Raw genomic sequence first — 17,958 nt, forward strand, 5'->3', positions numbered from 1 at the left:
ATTTCACTTAAGTTAAATAGCTTTTTATTGTATAGGTATTTTTCACGTGGAAGACACTTTAATTGCCTGTTCAGTAGCTGGCTGTCTTGTCTTCTTCCTTCCATCCACTCTGTAGATGTTGGTTGGCCATAAACTTCATGGGAAAGTGGGCACTTTTTTAGCCCCAGGAGGATAAATCTTTTAATTAGTAAGCCAATCATGGTAATTCCATTCCTGTTGAAAGTGATTGCTTAAAGAATGAGCATGTGATACAATCCTGGGCAGTGACATATGAGAGAAGTCTTCTGGGGAATTGTTCAGAGGAGAATTTCTGTCCCTTTTGGTCTTTGGAGATGGTTATGGGAGGCCATGATGCTTGGAGCTACTGCAACCATCATTCAGCTATGCAGAGACAAACCTGAGAGATGGTAACAGTAATGCTGAAGATGGGGGAAGTGAGGGAGATGGAAAGGACTTGGGTTCTTGATGACATGAGCCATCAAATTAATCTTAGAGCCATACTACCTCTGAACATTTTGCTAGGTGAGATAATTTATTGCATCAGCAATTTTGATTTGAATATTTTGTTTCAGATGAAAGCATCTTAATATAGCCTGGGCTACTGCTTTGCAGCAATTCAGGCTACATGCTGCACAATTCCAGAGGGCCCCATTCATATAGGCCAGGATATAGCCCATTTTACAGATGACAAAACCAATACCAAAAAGGTCGAGTAATTTACACATTGGCAGCAAACTTAGTAAGCTTCAGTTGGGAAGGTCTTTGGCCTTCAAATAAAATTCCTCAGAACATGATAAGACTGATTTTCTTGATTACTCTGAATATTATTTGAGTGCATTTGCTCACCAAAATACTCCAAAACTAATTTGAGTATTGGTAGTATTATGGAATTAAAAACAAGATGGTAATTTTTAAGAGATGAATACATTCTAGTTGATCTAGAAATAGTTGCATTGCTTTGGAATCAAAATCTAAAAAGAATATTGAACACTAAGTTCACTTCTGTGCATGAGGAAGGAACTGGAATTATCTTTAGCCTCCTGCTGTAAGCAATCAGGCAACTGAACCAAATATATGAAACAAATGTTTTTAGACATTAGACTACAGCACAAGACTAATTCCTGAAATAAGAGTAAGAAATGAAGCTAGCCTTACAATTACCCTGGCTAAAGATTTAGTATCTGGATGTGCTACAGTCTTAATTTGATTATCTTACCCATTATTTTGATTAACTCAGCACTTTACAGCATGTGATGCAGTATCCTCCACAGGTAGAGGATTTTCATCGCAGTTCATCCTTAGGTGTTGATGTTTTTCATTATGGGACTGGTGCTATGATGGCATAAAATAACTCTAAATCCTTAAGGTAAGTTAGGAGTCATATTATATGAAAGACAAGTGGAAAGGTACTTCATTTTATAATATGGGGTAACCCAGCTTTGAATATAACAGATTGATGCCTTATGTAAACTTGGAATAAAAGTTACATTCCTTACTCATCTTCATATAGATTCAAGTATTCCCTCTGTAGTGGTTCCCAATCTTTTCACTATTATGTACAACTGTTATTGTTGTTATTTCCATGTCGCAATGCTTGAAGAGTTTTATTTACAAAGCAATGGCATTTAAAAAAATCATACCTTGTACACCATAATTACAGGCACACGTGCCATTCACTTGAGACTATTTGGGTCATTAAAAATAGCATAAAACCCCTAGTTATAACATTCAGAGTCTGCCTAGAAGTTGGAAAACCTCAGGCTTACTTATCATTGATGATTCCTGTATCAATAAATACACACTATATTCTTCTTCTGACCTCAGACTCTCTTAGGACATGACACATAACACAACCTCAACAATCTAAAAATGATCTCATTGTCTTCCTACTTTTCACACTTGCTCTTTCCCCTGTATTCCATACCACGGTTAACAGAATCGACATACATCTAGCCGCCCATGGTAGGAAACCTCAGAATTCCTTTGGACTTCTCATTTTACCCATCTCTCCATGACATCCTGAAGAGTCTTCCTCTAAAATTCCTATGGTGTACCTTTATCTCCAATTTTCCATTCCCTCTGCCGCTATACTAGTTTAGGCCTCATCATTTGCTAAGTACCAGTATCTCATTTTTTCTAGCCATCCTCCCTTTTTAAAAAAATTGTGGTTAAATATACATGACATAAAATTTGCCATCTTAATCATTTTTAAGTGTACAGTTCAGTGGTGTTCAGTAGATCCATATTTTTACACATCTATCACCACTATCCATTCCAGAACTGAGACTCTATATCCATTACACAGTAACTCCTCCTTCCCCCAGCCCCTGGCAACCACCATTCTACTTTTTGTCTTTTTTTTTTTTTTTTTTTAATTTATTTATTTATTTATGGCTGTGTTGGGTCTTCGCTTCTGTGCGAGGGCTTTCTCTAGTTGTGGCAAGCGGGGGCCACTCTTCATCGCGGTGTGCGGGCCTCTCACTATCGCGGCCTCTCTTGTTGCGGAGCACAGGCTCCAGACGCGCAGGCTCAGTAATTGTGGCTCACGGGCCCAGTTGCTCCGTGGCATGTGGGATCTTCCCAGACCAGGGCTCGAACCCGTGTCCCCTGCATTGGCAGGCAGACTCTCAACCACTGCGCCACCAGGGAAGCCCTACTTTTTGTCTTTTTTTTATCTGACTTATTTCACTTAACGTGTCTTCAAGATTCATCCATGTTGTACCACGTATCAGAATTACCTTTCTTTTTAAGGCTGAATAATAATATCATCGTATGTGTATAGACCACATTTTGTTTATGTATTCATCTGTTGATGGTCATTTGGGTTGCTTCCACTCTACAGCTATTGTGAATAATGCTGCTATGAACATGGGTGTACAAATATCTCTTCATGACCCTGCTTTCAATTCTTTTGGGCTTATACCCAGAAATGGAATTGCTGGATCAGATGGTAATTCTATTTTTTATTTTTTAAGGAACCACCGTAATGATTTCCACAGCAGCTGTACCATTTTACATTCCCTCCAACAGTACACAAGTTTTCAATTTCTCCACGTCTTTGTCAACACTTGTTTTGTTGTTTATTTTTGTTTTTTGATAGTAGCCATCCTAACAGGTATGATGTGGTAGCTCACTGTGGTTTTGATTTGCATTTCCCTGATGGTTAGTGATAGGTATCTTTTCACTTGCTTGTTGCCCTTTTGCACATCTTCTTTGGAGAAGTGTCTATTCAAGTCCTTTGCCCATTTTAAAATCAAGTTGTTTGTTTTTTGTTGTTGTTGAGTTACAGGAGTTGTTTTTTTTATATATTCTAAATATTAACAACCCTTATCAGATATATGATTTACAAACAGTTTCTTCCGTTCCATGGGGTGCCTTTTCACTCTGTTGATTGATTATATCCTTTGATGCACAGGAATTTTTAATTTTGATGTAGTCCAATTTGTCTGTTTTTTTCTTTTGTCTATGTTTTTGGTGTCCTATGCAAGAAATCATTGCGAATCCAAGTCATAAATCATTCCCCCTGTGTTTTCTTCTAATAGTTTTCGCTCTTACAGTTAGGTTTTCGATCCATTTTGACTTAATTTTTGTACATGGTATAAAGTAAATGTCCAACTTCATTATTTTGCATGTGGATGTCCAGCTTTTGCCATACCATTTGTTGAAAAAACTCCTTTCTCCATTTAATGGTCTCAACACCCTTGTTGAAAATCATTTGACCATATACGCAAGGATTTATTTCTGGGCTCTCTCGTCTTTCCCAATGGTTTTTTCCATTGTTGTAATAAGTTTTGAAATCAGTCTAGTCATCTTCCTTTTGTCCACCACTCTGCCATCTTGAACCCAGATCTGATTCTGTCAGTCCCTTGCTAAAAAGGTATTTGTGTAGCATTAAAGGCTCTTCAGACTTAGCCTCAGCCTATTCTTAGTCTTTTGTCCTGTCATAACCCCATCCCCTCTTCCCTACATTGGCTACTCATCCCACAAAATAACTCCAGAACACAACGTATGCCTACCCACCACCTGCTAGATTCTATAATTTGCGCCTTCCTCTATTCTCCTTCCCACCCTCCACCCCCAGGTGGCAGTTACTTTTTACTCTTACAGAATTTTGTTACTATCAGAGCCATTATCACATCATATCATAACAAATTATATATGCATGCCTGCTCCCACCAGTAAAAGTTGAGCTTCTTGATGGCCCTTCAAAGAATAATTTCTTTGTGCTTGCATTGCCCAGAGATCTCACACCTATCTATTACAGTTGCACAGAGAAAGTGATATTAATATGTATACAACACTAGGCTAAATACTGCATGTGCAGCGTTTTGTTTAATCTTCAGAACAGTCCTATGAGATATGACATATGAGGAACCCAAGGCTTATAAATGTTTGGTTACATAGCTGGTTAGTTGTCAGGGCTAGGATTCAAACTCACAGTCAACTGGCCCCAAGCCATGCTGTTATCACTAAGCTATGAAGACACTAAGGAGAGATGGGTGGTTAGTAAAATACAATAGCGTCTGGTGACTTACCTACTCTCTTTTAGGCCTGGACGTGATGTTATCACAACCTCCAAAGTTGATCAGACTTAGGAGGTTGCCGATGTGCACCAATCACGCTAAATAAAGCATAAACCAGAATATCAACTAAATTATAATGGGAAAGATTCCATTCAACTAGCTAAAGTACCGTGTCCAGGTTTCCAGTGTCATGATATCTAAGAAAGAGACTAAATTATCTGAAATATACTAGGTGAGCATATAGACTCAACACAATGAGAATGAGATACACTTGGGAGTGTTTTATCCAGGCGTGGTAAGGGCAGGCGAATCAGCCCTTCTCCACAACACAGCAAACCACAATGGAGTCTCTCTCTATCTGACAACTTCTGGGGTTCTTTGCTGGACAATACATACAAAACAGCATATTTTACCCCTCAAACTCCCCTTTTTCTCTGTTCCATGATGCTTATCCCCATTTTTTGTTCCTGAGAAACTGAAATATCTCAGCTTTCTTGATTATCACATTTTCCAGTTCTGCCTATTTAAAATTATTTCTAGCCATCTGATTGGAATTCTGCACATTTCATGAGTCATGTGTTTATCGACATGCTCTTATTTTATGACAAGAGATAATTGTCCATTGTGTATGGATTTAATTGGCTTTCTTACTCCTCCACTCAAATTTCCTGTGAGCAGCTAGAATTCATATTCTCCCATAACTAAGGGTATTGCTATTATGGGCTGTGTATCTCCCACTCTCACCTGACACAGCTTCTCAAGAGATTGTGTCTTACACATTTTTTTAACACCCAGTATCTAGTATAACGTCTGACATATTAATGGCACCCAATAAAACTTTGTCAATAAAGCCTTCCCATCAAGGAAGATACTTAAAAGAATGAGCTATACTCTCTGAAAGCAATGCCAAAATCCAGGTTCTAAATATCTTTTAGGTAGCAGCTATGCTGGAATAAATGTTTGAATTTCCAAAATGATTGCTTTGAAAAGGATAGCTCTTATTGCACGTATATGTTGGATTATATTTCATGAAATATGAGGTCATATTACTTTATAATCATATCTTGAAGCCTAGTAATGTTCTGATAGCATACAGCTGCTTCCTGGGACGTGTTAAAGAGGCTCATGTCTATAATAAAAAAGACCTAAGACGTCCCAGGTGAACTAAATAGGTCAAAAAGAATGGATTATCTGGTACAAAGTAAAACTTCTTTGTAATTCTCCAGATTGCTTTCCTCTGGTCTCTAACTTTGATCTCATTCCCTTTCAAGGGGGACTCTAGGTTTGATCTCATTTCCTTTCTAAGAGGACAGTACCTATCATCTGGTATAGTCATTAATACCATAAAATCAAAGACTTATCTTCCTGGGCACATGATGGAATTGTATTTCCTATACTCCTTGTGGTTGAGTGAGGCCATTTGACAAGCTAGTTCTGGCCAAAGAGAGCTGGATATAATTATCATGTGCATCTTGTTGGCCAAGTACTTAATTTCTCTCTTCTCCCTCTGGCACAGCTACTATTAATGCTCAAAATGACTCATGTTCTGTTAGCCCAGGTCTCCGATTAACTATGTTGAACATAATTCCCTACCAATTTACAATGGACACATAGCATAAACAAGAAATAAACCTTATTTTAAGTCACTAAGATATTAGGGTTCATTGTAATTGCCTCATATCCTAGGCTATCCTGATGCAGACTGGCTATTAAACCATTGGATTAGAAGGAAAATAATAGGCCCAGTAGGGCTTAATATCTTACCTCTCTAGATCCCATCACTTATGAAGGGGTCCTGGAAAAGAACTAAAATGCACAATTGAAGAAAGTGTGATAAAAGATTAAGAGGGTCTTGGCAAAGTAAGTAGATTGAACTGTAGTAATGTGTCAAGGTCAGGAAAGACTGCTAATATATTTTACCTTAGGTTCAAAGGGGAGACACTGCTTTCGAGAAACCTCATGATGAAAAACACAAAACCAATAAGAAAGTGGAGGGGCTGGAGTGCATTTTGACCCAGTGAAACTTTGGGCTGATATGGATTTGTGTGGACAATGCTTTATGCTATTATTGAGACCCAAATTGTGATCGACCTAAAAAAGATTGGTAGATTTTATTAATACAAGGAATTACAGGGCTTCAGCCAAAGCAGTGGTTAGAGGGATATTTATAGCTGTAAATCCTACATGGAAAAAAAAAATCATAAATCAGTAACCTAACCTTCCAATAGAAAAAGAAGACCAAACAAAGCATTAAGCAAGCAGGAGGAAGGAAATAATGATTAGAGAAGAAATTAATAAAAGAGGGAATAGAAAAAATTAATTAAACCAAAAATTGGTTCTTTGAAAAGATCAACAAAATTGACAAAGCTTTAGCTGAACCAACTGAGAAAAAAGAGGGAAGACTAACTACTAAAGTCAGGAATGAAAGAGGGGACATTGCAGAAACAAAAACGGACTTTAAGTGAATACTATGGACCAAGTAGATAACTTGGGTGATAATGGACAAATTCCTAGAAGATACAAAGTACTGCAACTGACTCAATAAGAAAGAGAATATCTAAATAGACCTATGACAAAGAGATTGAATTAATAATAATTCTGTAAGTTCGGCTATTATCAAGTGAATTTGATTATACAACGTCTATTATATTCTTATGTTATAAAAAACCAGGAATCTGAAAGTAAAAATGTGGGTTTCTTTTTCAAAACTGTATTTTAAATCTTGAATTCTCTTGTGGAGCATTAGTAATAAGATACTGGAAAATAAAGAATTTGAGAAGATGAGACAGAAGAAATAGGAAAAGAAAAATTTTAATTATAGGAAATTGGAATTTAAAAATCCATAAACAAGAAGAATGTTTCTTGTACCAAAGAGGAAGAAAAGGCATAGATGGAACTGCAAAATTTCTTTAGCATGTACAGATACCAAGTGTCATCACATTTCTTTCTTGTCTGCTTATTTTTAGCTACATGTATGTTTTCTATCATCAGGCAGCTCTCACTGTGCCCATTGTGAGCCTTCCTCATCCTCATTTGGCAGCCCCTGGGTCTTTCTTCTATCTGTATGAAACACCAACTTAAAGAACTCTAGCGAACTCTTATTACTTGGTTGGCATCCAGGACTATGGGTGGATTAATGGAAACACGGCCAGTTAGAGGGTGTAAAGTCTATTTAATGGCAAAGGATAAGGGGAATTCAGAGACTATTCCATAATGCAGAAGATAACACAGCCTGCACCCAGTTACAGCTTCCTCTCTACTGGGAGGTAGCGCTGTGGATAATACCAGGTGTGGAAAGTGAATGATTGCATCAGTATGAGGGAATCCCTGGACCATTCTCATGGATATTTTTAGAAACTTTTTTTGAAGTTTAATATACACTACACACAAATGCATGTATTATATATATTGAGCTTGATACATTTTTTGCAAACTGAACACTTCCAGGGAGTTTTTTACATCTTGTGCTCTACCTTGCCTGATTGTTCTGGAAACTCTGGCCTTATTTGCCTGCAAAGCAGAACAACCCAAATGCATTCCTGAGTATTTACTGTGAAACGGGGTATTTCCCAAGCTCATCCCTCAGTTGGCCCACACTTCAAGCCTGTTTAGAACCCATTCCTACACCCACCTTTTCTAATTACTTGAGTGCCTATCATCTCTCTCTCTCCTTTGAGTTCTTGGTTACTCTCAACTAAACATTTGAATAATCATTGACTCACTAACTGATTCACACCTATTCTGTTCCCACTGGATTGTATTTGGAGAGCATGTATTGCTTATTATTTAACTGAAAAGTTAGTTTTCCTTTAAACATACCACTTAAAATTGTTTTCTATATTCCCCAAGAAGCATTATTACAAGGAACAAAACTAGAAATTAATGATAAAACAGGATTAATTATTGACCATAGTTACATAATTAGAGCAAAAAATGTATAAAATATTCAAATCTTTAATGTTCCAAGTCAAAGTTCCAACTATTTGACACTCTGTCCTGTGTAATAAGATAACCAGTTCACTCATGTGGTCAAAGATCTCTATAAATTCTTAAAATGTTTCTCTAATATATTGCCAAGATATTTTAATTAACATCTCCCAAATTGGAAATTCACAGACTAGAGACCAGCTACAATAAAGCTTCCCTCTTTGAAACTGCCTGTCCTGCAAAACTGACCATACAGGGCTTGAGATCTCCATGCTAAATTACTGGCCTGTGTAGTCAGGGGTTTCTTTTACATATTTTACTTGAAGAATATTATAACCAATCTTACCCATCAAATTAGTGAAAATTTTAAAAAAATTACTCAAGTCTGTCAAGAATGTGGGGAGACAGGCACCACCATATGTTGCTGAGAGGTGAAACCATACAGCCTCTCTGAAAAGCAATATGGCAATATTTATTAAGACTATTTACACCCTTATGCCCAGTAATTTCATTTCTTTCTAACAATTTCCTTAGCAAATTTCATTAAAGTAAATATTTATGTACAATGTCACTGAATCCAGTATTATCTATAATAAGCACAAAAATATTGAAACAACTGGGAAAATGTTAAGTAAATTATGGTATGTTTCTGGGGCTGTGGACCATTAAGCAGAAACAGTAGTTACACTACTGAGAAATTTTAGACATGGAAAATGCTCAGGATACAAGTTTAAGTTGAAAAAGGTAGTTTGCAGGTCTTTTTGTAAAATTATTGATATTATTATTCATGAAAGACTGAAAGTAAATGTTATATCTGAGTGGCTTATTTTTGAGTGGTGTGATTATTAGTTATTTTTCTTACTTATAGTTTCTATATTTCCTAGAGAGATCTCTATTATTTATACAATCAAAAAGTTACTTTTAGAAAAATACTGTTTTGGTAGTACTTTGGCCTGTAATCAGGTTTCATAGTGTCAGTCATAATGCACTCGTTAATCAATTTAAAAATCACAGGAGCATCTCAAAATCATGAATTTTGATCTCTTTTCCCTTTGTCTTTTTCATTACAAATCTTCTCCAGCGATTTCAATTTCATGTTTAAATTTGAGTATTTTAGGTTATTACTCTTCAAATATGTGACTTTGGTTTCCTCAGGTTGGTAATTTTTTAATGTTTCCTCGCTGAAGAAAACTCTTTGTACCTTTGATTTTAATCTGAACATGGTTCAATACTGTGACGTGCACTTAGTTCCTAAGTGTTAGCATGCCTAGGAACTTTTTTCTGGTCAATTTTTTAATCTCAAAAGGGACTGGCAAAACCACTTCGTAATCAATTACACGTGGAAACCACGGTGTAAGCTCCATGTGAGCTTAGGAGGCGCTCGGAAACGCTAGAAGAAATGCACATCGGGTTCAGGTGATAGCAGGATATCCTGGATATCCTTTCCAGCAGCCTGTCCTGGAAAGACAGATTTGGGTAACCTGAGCACAAAGGCGATGGCAGAAGTCATGAACCACTGAGGTCAGAGCTGGCCGAAACAGAAAAGACCAATCAGGGAGGTCACAGAATAGGCAGAGCAGGATAAAGAAATACAGCAGAGGAAGGAGGCTCAAAAACTTTGAGCTGTAGTAACTGGAGAGTTAAAGGGGGCATTATATAATGCCCCCTTTAAAATCACATTTCAGGCACTCGCTAGACCTTGAAAGCTCAGCTTCCGCAACCAGAAAAAACTTTCAACTAAAGATTCTTCCCCAGTCCGGACTCATTTCAATCCTAGAGCCAGGTTTTAAAATCCTCGTCATCAGAAGGCGGAAGGGCGCGCATGCGCCGCGGCGCAGGCCGCTTCCCGGGGGGGCGGGGCCTTCCTTTTGCCTTAGGACGTCCGCCGGCGTCGACCCCGCCCGCCTCACCTGCGCGTCACGTGCCCTGCGCCACTAGCCGGCACCTGAACGCTGATCCCGGGCGTCGTGGGTCTTCGAGGTGAAAGGGGCGGTGCCCATGGGCCAGTTTAACAGCGAAGGAGGCAGGTGGGGGACCTTGACTGGGGTCAGCCCCCCGAGCTTCCCCGCTCGAGGTGTCTAAACCCTCCGTTTCTCGGCGTCCGGTCTAAGCGCGCGACAGGGACCTGCTGAGACCTTGAACAGAGCGATGCACGGTTTTGCGGCCTCGGTTTGGGAGCCGGGCGGCGCCTCCCGGCGGGGCGTGAAAGCCCCAGCTGGCTTCCACCCCTCCCCCCAATCCGAGCGCCGGTGTCCGCGCCCCGGAAGGCCCTGCTCCCCGCCGGCCGCGCTCCTGCCGCGGGTCGCTCGGTCCGCTGAGGCCTGGTTGGCTCTCAGAGTTGGGCAAATTCTTGGTCCCCGCGTGGGCGCGGTGGGAGTGGGTCTCGAGCTTTATGTTGGAGGATTCTTGGCACATTTCGGGTTTGCCTTGCATTAGATGGGTATGCGTGTGTTCACACTGGCGAGTTGGTCCGGGATATGACCGGAAATTGAGTGTTCGGCTTGACGGCTGAGGTTTAAGTGGACGCCCACACCAGGTAGCGGTAGCCTTGAGAGCGCGTTTCAAAACAAAGAGTTAGGCTGATGCGTCTCTGTCCTTGCGACTCGAGGGCCTCGAACTGCAAAGGGAGCTGAGCGCCACAAGGGTGAGGAAGCTTGTTTGGAAAATTACCCGTGTGCACTTGCACAGTTGGGATTTGGGAGTTCCCCAGAAAGCACCGCCTGATGGCGTTTGTTTCCAGTGCAACACCTCAGGCGGTAATCTACCAGGGTTTTTGGTGGTTGGTTGGTTGGTTGGCTGGTTGGTTGTTTTTTTAGACTTCATTGGAGTTTGTTTGAAAAAAGAGGCTGAACTTTTGGGATAAGATAAATGCTGGAAAAGGCTCGCTCCATCTGTTTGGAAAGATTTCTGTAAATAATATTAGAACAAGGTATTATGAATTTTACAATTCAAAGTTACGCCTGTCCTTTCAGGGCTGATTATTGCCTCGTTCTACACCATTTTTCCACTGTCAGATTTTTTTTCTTTTCTTTTTAGTATTAGTAGCTTTATTTTTAGTTATCCAATCATTTTGCATTATATTCACATATAATGTTTAAAGCCTAGAACTGGATTTGGGGGAAAATGTTAATTCAGCAAATATTTGTTTGACCACATTAGGTGCCGATACTGTTTTACGTTTTACATGCTGTGGATACAGAAATGAGCGAAACAGACCCGATCTTTGTTGGTTTGGTGCTTACCTTCTAGTGGGGGGAAACAAATAAATAATAAATATGTCAGAGGGTGGTAATTGCTACACCGATGATTAAAATAGGGTGATGTGCTAGCCTGTAGAGGGGCTACTTTAGACTGGGAAACTCTCTCTGAGGAAGGACACTGAAATTGAAATCGAAATGCGAAATTAGATCCCAAAAGCAGGGGTAAGAGAATTTAAGCATAAGAAAACCACTTTGTGAAGATCTTAGGTGTAATCCTTTTGACCAGGGAGGCTGGAAAGAGGGAGGGTGAGGGAAAGTGGAAGGAGTTGAGGTCTGAGAAGTAGGCAAGCAAGAGACAGACCATGTAGGGTTTTGTAAGTCTTGGTGAGGAGCTTGGATTTTATTCTAAATTTGTAAGTTTGTTCTTAGGTGCAGACCAGCTAAGTCCATTTTTTGCCACTCTTTCTTTTTGGTTTCCTTGATTTATTACATTGATTCTTCACCTCAAATCTTTTATATCTTTTTATTCTTTGTCAGGCAAGATGACAAACCATGACATGATAGCTTTCAACACTGCCACTTAAATTGTGAATGAAACCTTTTGTTCCTTTTTTATGAGTGAACTATATAATTCTGCATCTTAAAGGCAGAGCAATAGCCTTGGCTCCATCCTGTGGAAGGAGCAGCAGAGTTTGTTAAAGTAGTGAAAAATCGTTTTAAGCTGAGATTAGCAGATGTGGAATGAGGCAGTGTTGAGTAGCAGTTAGTTAAGGGAGAGTCTTCAAAGGTGAAATAAATACCCAAGGTTCTGGATGTTCAGTGTCAAATCAGTTTGACGTTATTTGAATAGGTTCTTTTTCAGGAGTTGTGGAATTTTATTGGTATGGCACTGGTGATTGTGATAGTCATCAGAGGTTATAGTCTTAAAATGTTTCATTTCTCTCCAAATTATTCTAACCCCCAGTATAATAATATTGTCTTTTAAAAATGTGAATGTAGGAGCTTTCATCGAGCAAGTTAATTGCTTTTGGCTCTTTTCTATTGATTTGAGTTGCGTTTATTTGATTCCTAGGATGAAGTAACCTTTATCTGTCTAAAAATTGCAGGATATTTTACTTCAAATAAAGAACATGGTGAAACTAATCCACACATTAGCGGATCATGATGATGATGTCAACTGCTGTGCCTTCTCCTCTTCCCTCTTGGCCACTTGCTCCTTGGACAAAACAATCCGCCTGTACTCCCTGAGTGACTTCAGTGAATTGCCACACTCTCCATTGAAGTTTCACACCTATGCTGTCCACTGCTGCTGCTTCTCCCCTTCAGGACATATTTTGGCTTCGTGTTCAACAGATGGTACCACTGTCTTATGGGACACTCAAAACGGACAGACTTTGGCAGTGATGGAACAGCCCAGTGGTAGTCCCGTGAGGGTTTGCCGGTTTTCCCCAGACTCCACTTGTTTGGTATCAGGGGCAGCTGATGGAACTGTTGTTTTGTGGAATGCACAGTCATACAAGTTATATAGGTAGGAATATTTAAACCGCTTTCCGTTTTTTAATCCTATTAACGGGTCCACCAAAAAAAGAAAAAAAAAAAGGCGGAATATTTTGATGACTTTAAGAAGCAGATTATTTTTAGACATCACAAGGAAAAATATTTTGACCTATCTTCTGAAGGTCATAAAAACATAATATGATTCTTGAAGTAGATTTGCTTGGCTCCGAGTGTTTTAAATTTCCAATCTCTCTTTTGTAAAATAAGGTTAATCTTGTTAGACTTTCATGGATTTTTTGGGTAAGAGTTAGGCCAAAAGAAAACCCCACAATAGTCTTTTGAATGAAATTTAGTAATTTTAGGCTTTATTTGTCTCACTCGTGGCTCAGGTGTTCTCAATAATAAAGTAATGGTAGGTAAGTCTCACCTGCACAGCTCTTTCCTGATTAGGATTCTTGCTGACCAAGCCCAGAAGAAGGAACCTTGTGATCAGCATGGTGTTGTGTTATCGTTTCTCTTAAAAAAAATCACTTAAAAAACTCCTTTTGGATAAAAAGACATCAATTAATTTACACTGGTAATGTTGTGTTGCAACTCACCAACATTAAAACCATGCACTTGTATGTATTTATAGTGTGGTGAAATATATATAGCATCAAACATTTTAACCATTTTAACGTGACATTAAGTACGTTAAAAAACTATAAACTTTCAGATGTTACCAATTAAAATAGCTTAATGTACCTTCCTTTCTCCCTACCCCCCAGCATCACACAGAGCACAAATGGTAGCTAGTAAACAACTGTTACTCATTTAGATTTGGGTCTTTGGATTGAAGAAAGTGATGTGTTTTAAGTGGTGTTAATGAACAGTTTAAAGAGAAAGCACAGGAAGAATCAAATGCCTTTAAGTTATTTTGTGTGAATGAAATACAGCTGTCAGCTAATGAATCTTTTTCACCTATTGGGTGATAAATTCTGCCTCCCTAGCATTATTTCTCTAATGTATGTAATTAATGATATAAAAATGGTACACTGCAGTAGATTTAAGCACTGGCTAGGACACTGCACTAATTGTTGGGTTTTTACCAGTTTTTTTTTCCTAATTGAGAAAATAATTAATATTGTTAAGCCAGTGCTTCCTAATCTTCCCTAGATAATTTTAACTTGTTCACAGCATTTTCTTTACATAAAGCATTTGTATTTGAAGATGGGATGAAAGTTTCTGAGTGATTTTGCTGTTTGTTGTTTCTAGGTTTGTTTGTTTCTAGGTGATTTTAATACAAAAGTTGAAAGTACTTTTGACCCCAGTAACATGTTTTTCAATAAAAAAGTTATATCTTTAAAAAAAACTGTGACTGTAGTTGATATTGTTGGTTGTTATTGCTTTTTTTGTTAAGCTTTGTAGATTTTAACATGTTCATACTGACTTGCCACATGGAACAGTATGAAGATATGTCGACTTTTGTTTGGTTAAGATAATGTTTAAATCCTCTTACTTTTAGCAAGCATATAAATGATATTTTATTTCTATAGGCATCTACTGTCTTTTATCTGTAGTTCTGTGATAGCCATTTATCCTCTTTTTAGTATATCAAGCTGCTGTTAGAGATTGTAATGTAAAGTAAAAGATGCTCTGAAATGAAAATTCCCTTTTCTTTTGCTTTTATTTCAGATGTGCTAGTGTTAAGGATGGCTCCTTGGTGGCCTGTGCATTTTCTCCTAATGGAAACCTCTTTGTCACTGGCTCCTCGTGTGGAGATTTAACACTGTGGGATGATAAAATGAGGTGTCTGCATAGTGAAAAAACACATGATCTTGGAATTACCTGCTGCGATTTTTCTTCACAGCCAGTTTCTGGTTAGTTATTTTACTCTTGTAAGCAATAGTAATTCCCATTTGCAATTTGTATGTGACTTTTCGTTCTTACTTATTTTCACTTCATCATTAGTAAAACAACAAGCCCTTTTAATTCATTCCTTTCAAGGAATCATCCTTCTCCTATATCTTTTTTGATCAAAATGAAATCACAAATACTTTTTGGGGAAAATCAGGATCTTTGGGAAAATATGTAGGGGCTGACTCAACTTGGTGCAGTAGATCTGGATTCCTAGAGTACGGTAATGTAGAGGCCTTAACCCTGTTGGTTTTACTGTGATTATTGAAATATTGTATATTGATATTCAAATAGAAATGTGAAATGTAAGAATTGAAAACAAGTTTCATTTTCCATTTACTAATTTAATCTTTCAAAACATAAATTTATAAAGCATTTGACAATACAGTTAGTTTTCAGAAAAAGAAGAAACAAGAACTCCTGAATATAGACTCTTGGTTTTAAATAAATACAGTGAATTGGGAAGTTGTCTTCTTTTATTTTCACCTTCTGTGTTAGGATGAAGTTCTGCTTTTGGCTTCTCCAGTTTTATTGCCAGACCAGTGCTGTCCCATAGCAATATAATGTGAGCTACATATGTAAATTTAAAAATTTCTAGTAGTAGGTGAAATTAATTTTAACATATTTTATTTTACCCTATATATCTAAAATATTATTTCAGTAATTGATAGTAAAAGTATTAGTAAGATATTTTACTGTATTTTGGTATGAAGTCTTCGAAATCTAGCTTGCATATTATGTCACATCTCAATTTGTAGTAGTCACGCTTCAACTGTTCAGTAGCCACGTGTGGCTAGTTACTTCCTTATTGGACAGCTCAGGTCCAGTAGCAGGATGGCTTTGGCACTCCCCTATTTCAAAACCATCAATGGCATATTAAAATATGATTAAGGTAAGATAAAATACCAAATCCCAAACACAAAGCCTGTAAGTACCTTCATATTCTGTTTCCCCGCCTCATCCCAAATCACACTTGGCTTCATGCATTCTCTTGCCACACTGGCCTCCTTTCATTCCTTGAATGTCTCTAAGATTTTTCCAAGGGTTTTACATGTGGACCCTTCACCTGGTTCACTATTAGTCATCCTTTAGATTTCAGGTTAAAAAAAAAAAAAAAAATCATTTCAGGTGAGTTTCCCCTGCTCTTACCTCCTGCACGCAGTCTAAAGTATTTTGATACAGTCTTTTAGTTGCATGCTTTATTTTTCTTTTACAGGACTTAGTGAAGTATCACAGGTTTTAATTATATAGTTATTTATATGGATTGTGTTTAATGGTGTTTTTCCTGTTAGATTGTAAGCTCCATAGGGCAGGGCCTGGGTCTGTTTTATTTACAGTGCTTGGAATATAATAGGCCTTGAAATGCAGACTGATGAATAAGATTCCTTTTATTGATTTGCTGAAATTTCTTGTTTTTGTTTTCTTAACCTTTTAGTGTCATATAGCAGATTAACAGATTTTCTTTTCATGAACCCATTCTTACATTAAACTCCCTACCTAATTTACTTATGATAATTTATTCTTTTAATATATTGTTTTATGCTGTTTTATTCTAAGAAGACCAGCTTGTAACAGACAAGAACCATTTCTTGCATTCTGTGAGACCTTCTCCAAAATCTTACAGGCACTCAGTGAATCTTTAATGAGTTATATAAACATAGGGAGATTTAGGTTTCCTTTTTGATTCTAAGTTACCTGAAAAAAAGATTTTCAATTAAAATACCATTTTTATAGTAATAGTAGAGTAAAACTAAGGACATGCTTGTTCTATCTTTAGAGGGATTGCAGCTCATGGGTCCTGGAAAGTTTCACTAAACTAGGCAGAAAATTTGGTGAGATTCTAAAATAAGTTTAATACTCACATCCCTACCCTGCCTGTAGAGTATATTTCAAAGTATATTTCTCAGGATACTTCTAATATGTCCCTTCTGTAGTTTCTTTAGTTCAATTTCTGTTAAAATAGATATTAACCTTATGTGTAAATTCCCTGAAACAGATCAATATATGCTTTAAAGCGTATAAACCAATAAATGATTATTATAGGAATTTGTGGTAACTATGTATTTTCTTAAAAGACAAAGTATGTAATTTTTAACTTGTTATTGTTTAATTTGGTATTTGTTAATATCTGTAAATACTTATGACATATTGAATCTTCTGTCTTTGTGACATTTTGCTCAAATAAGGAAAAATAATACTGTTTGTGCTGGAGGATAAATGTTCAATTCTCTCCAGTTTTTAAGTGAAAAGACAGTTTGGATTAGAATATTATTACAATTTAAATATTTTTCCTGAAGAAAAGTCTATTTCTAAATATTATATTTGGATCTCAAGGATAGGCATATTTTAAGCTTTATAATTTTACATTGTCCTAGATGAATTCTTACTACTGAAAGAAACTTCTGAATTAACTTAAGGATCTTATTTAGTCTAGAAACAATAGGAAAAAAAGTTTTCTTAAGTGAGTCTAGTACTTAAATATTTTACTCTCAGCCATTTTTGGGTAAACTGTTTTGCCTTAAAAAGAGTTAATGATTATTAGGAATTGCTTATATCCATCAAGATCTCTGAGAAAGGATGCTGTTTGGCTGAACCTGTGCTACAAAAACAAAAATTCTGTTGAAATGTGGAAGTCCCATGCAGTTAGAAAAACTTTCAGTGAAAAATTTTAATTTGTTTTATGTTAATAAAGTATATGTGCTTTCAACAAAACAGAGTGAGTCCATAGGAAACATTTATTTTACATACCCAGGTGTATAAATTAAATTCTATATACTAAATATTTGCAAAACAGGAGTGCAGTCTTAAGATGGGTATTAGGTTTCTTAATTGTCTTACTGCATATGAGTGCTGAAATTTCCTTTGACCTGTGATATTAGGTGGAATTCATATAAAATTGAGTTGGTGATACCAAT

General features: G+C 37.3%; 1 protein-coding gene across 4 annotated transcripts in view; it reads left to right on the forward strand.

Annotated features, from left to right (window-relative positions):
* The first annotated feature begins 10,312 nt into the window (after positions 1–10,312).
* The window catches only part of WDSUB1 (WD repeat, sterile alpha motif and U-box domain containing 1), a 74,053-nt gene continuing 66,407 nt past the window's right edge, over positions 10,313–17,958 (forward strand). Inside the window, exons 1-3 of one of the 4 annotated variants that reach the window (XM_068545054.1) lie at positions 10,313–10,477; positions 12,757–13,178; positions 14,822–15,006. In XM_068545054.1, the coding sequence (XP_068401155.1) occupies positions 12,781–13,178; positions 14,822–15,006 (583 nt within the window). In that variant the 5' untranslated portion in view covers positions 10,313–10,477; positions 12,757–12,780. Of the gene's footprint in view, positions 10,478–10,856; positions 11,095–12,756; positions 13,179–14,821; positions 15,007–17,958 lie in introns of those variants that run through there. The other 3 variants (XM_068545055.1, XM_068545056.1, XM_068545057.1) reach the window with 3 other exon arrangements.

This window comes from Eschrichtius robustus, chromosome 5, assembly GCF_028021215.1.
Source record: "Eschrichtius robustus isolate mEscRob2 chromosome 5, mEscRob2.pri, whole genome shotgun sequence".
NCBI lineage: Eukaryota > Metazoa > Chordata > Mammalia > Artiodactyla > Eschrichtiidae > Eschrichtius > Eschrichtius robustus.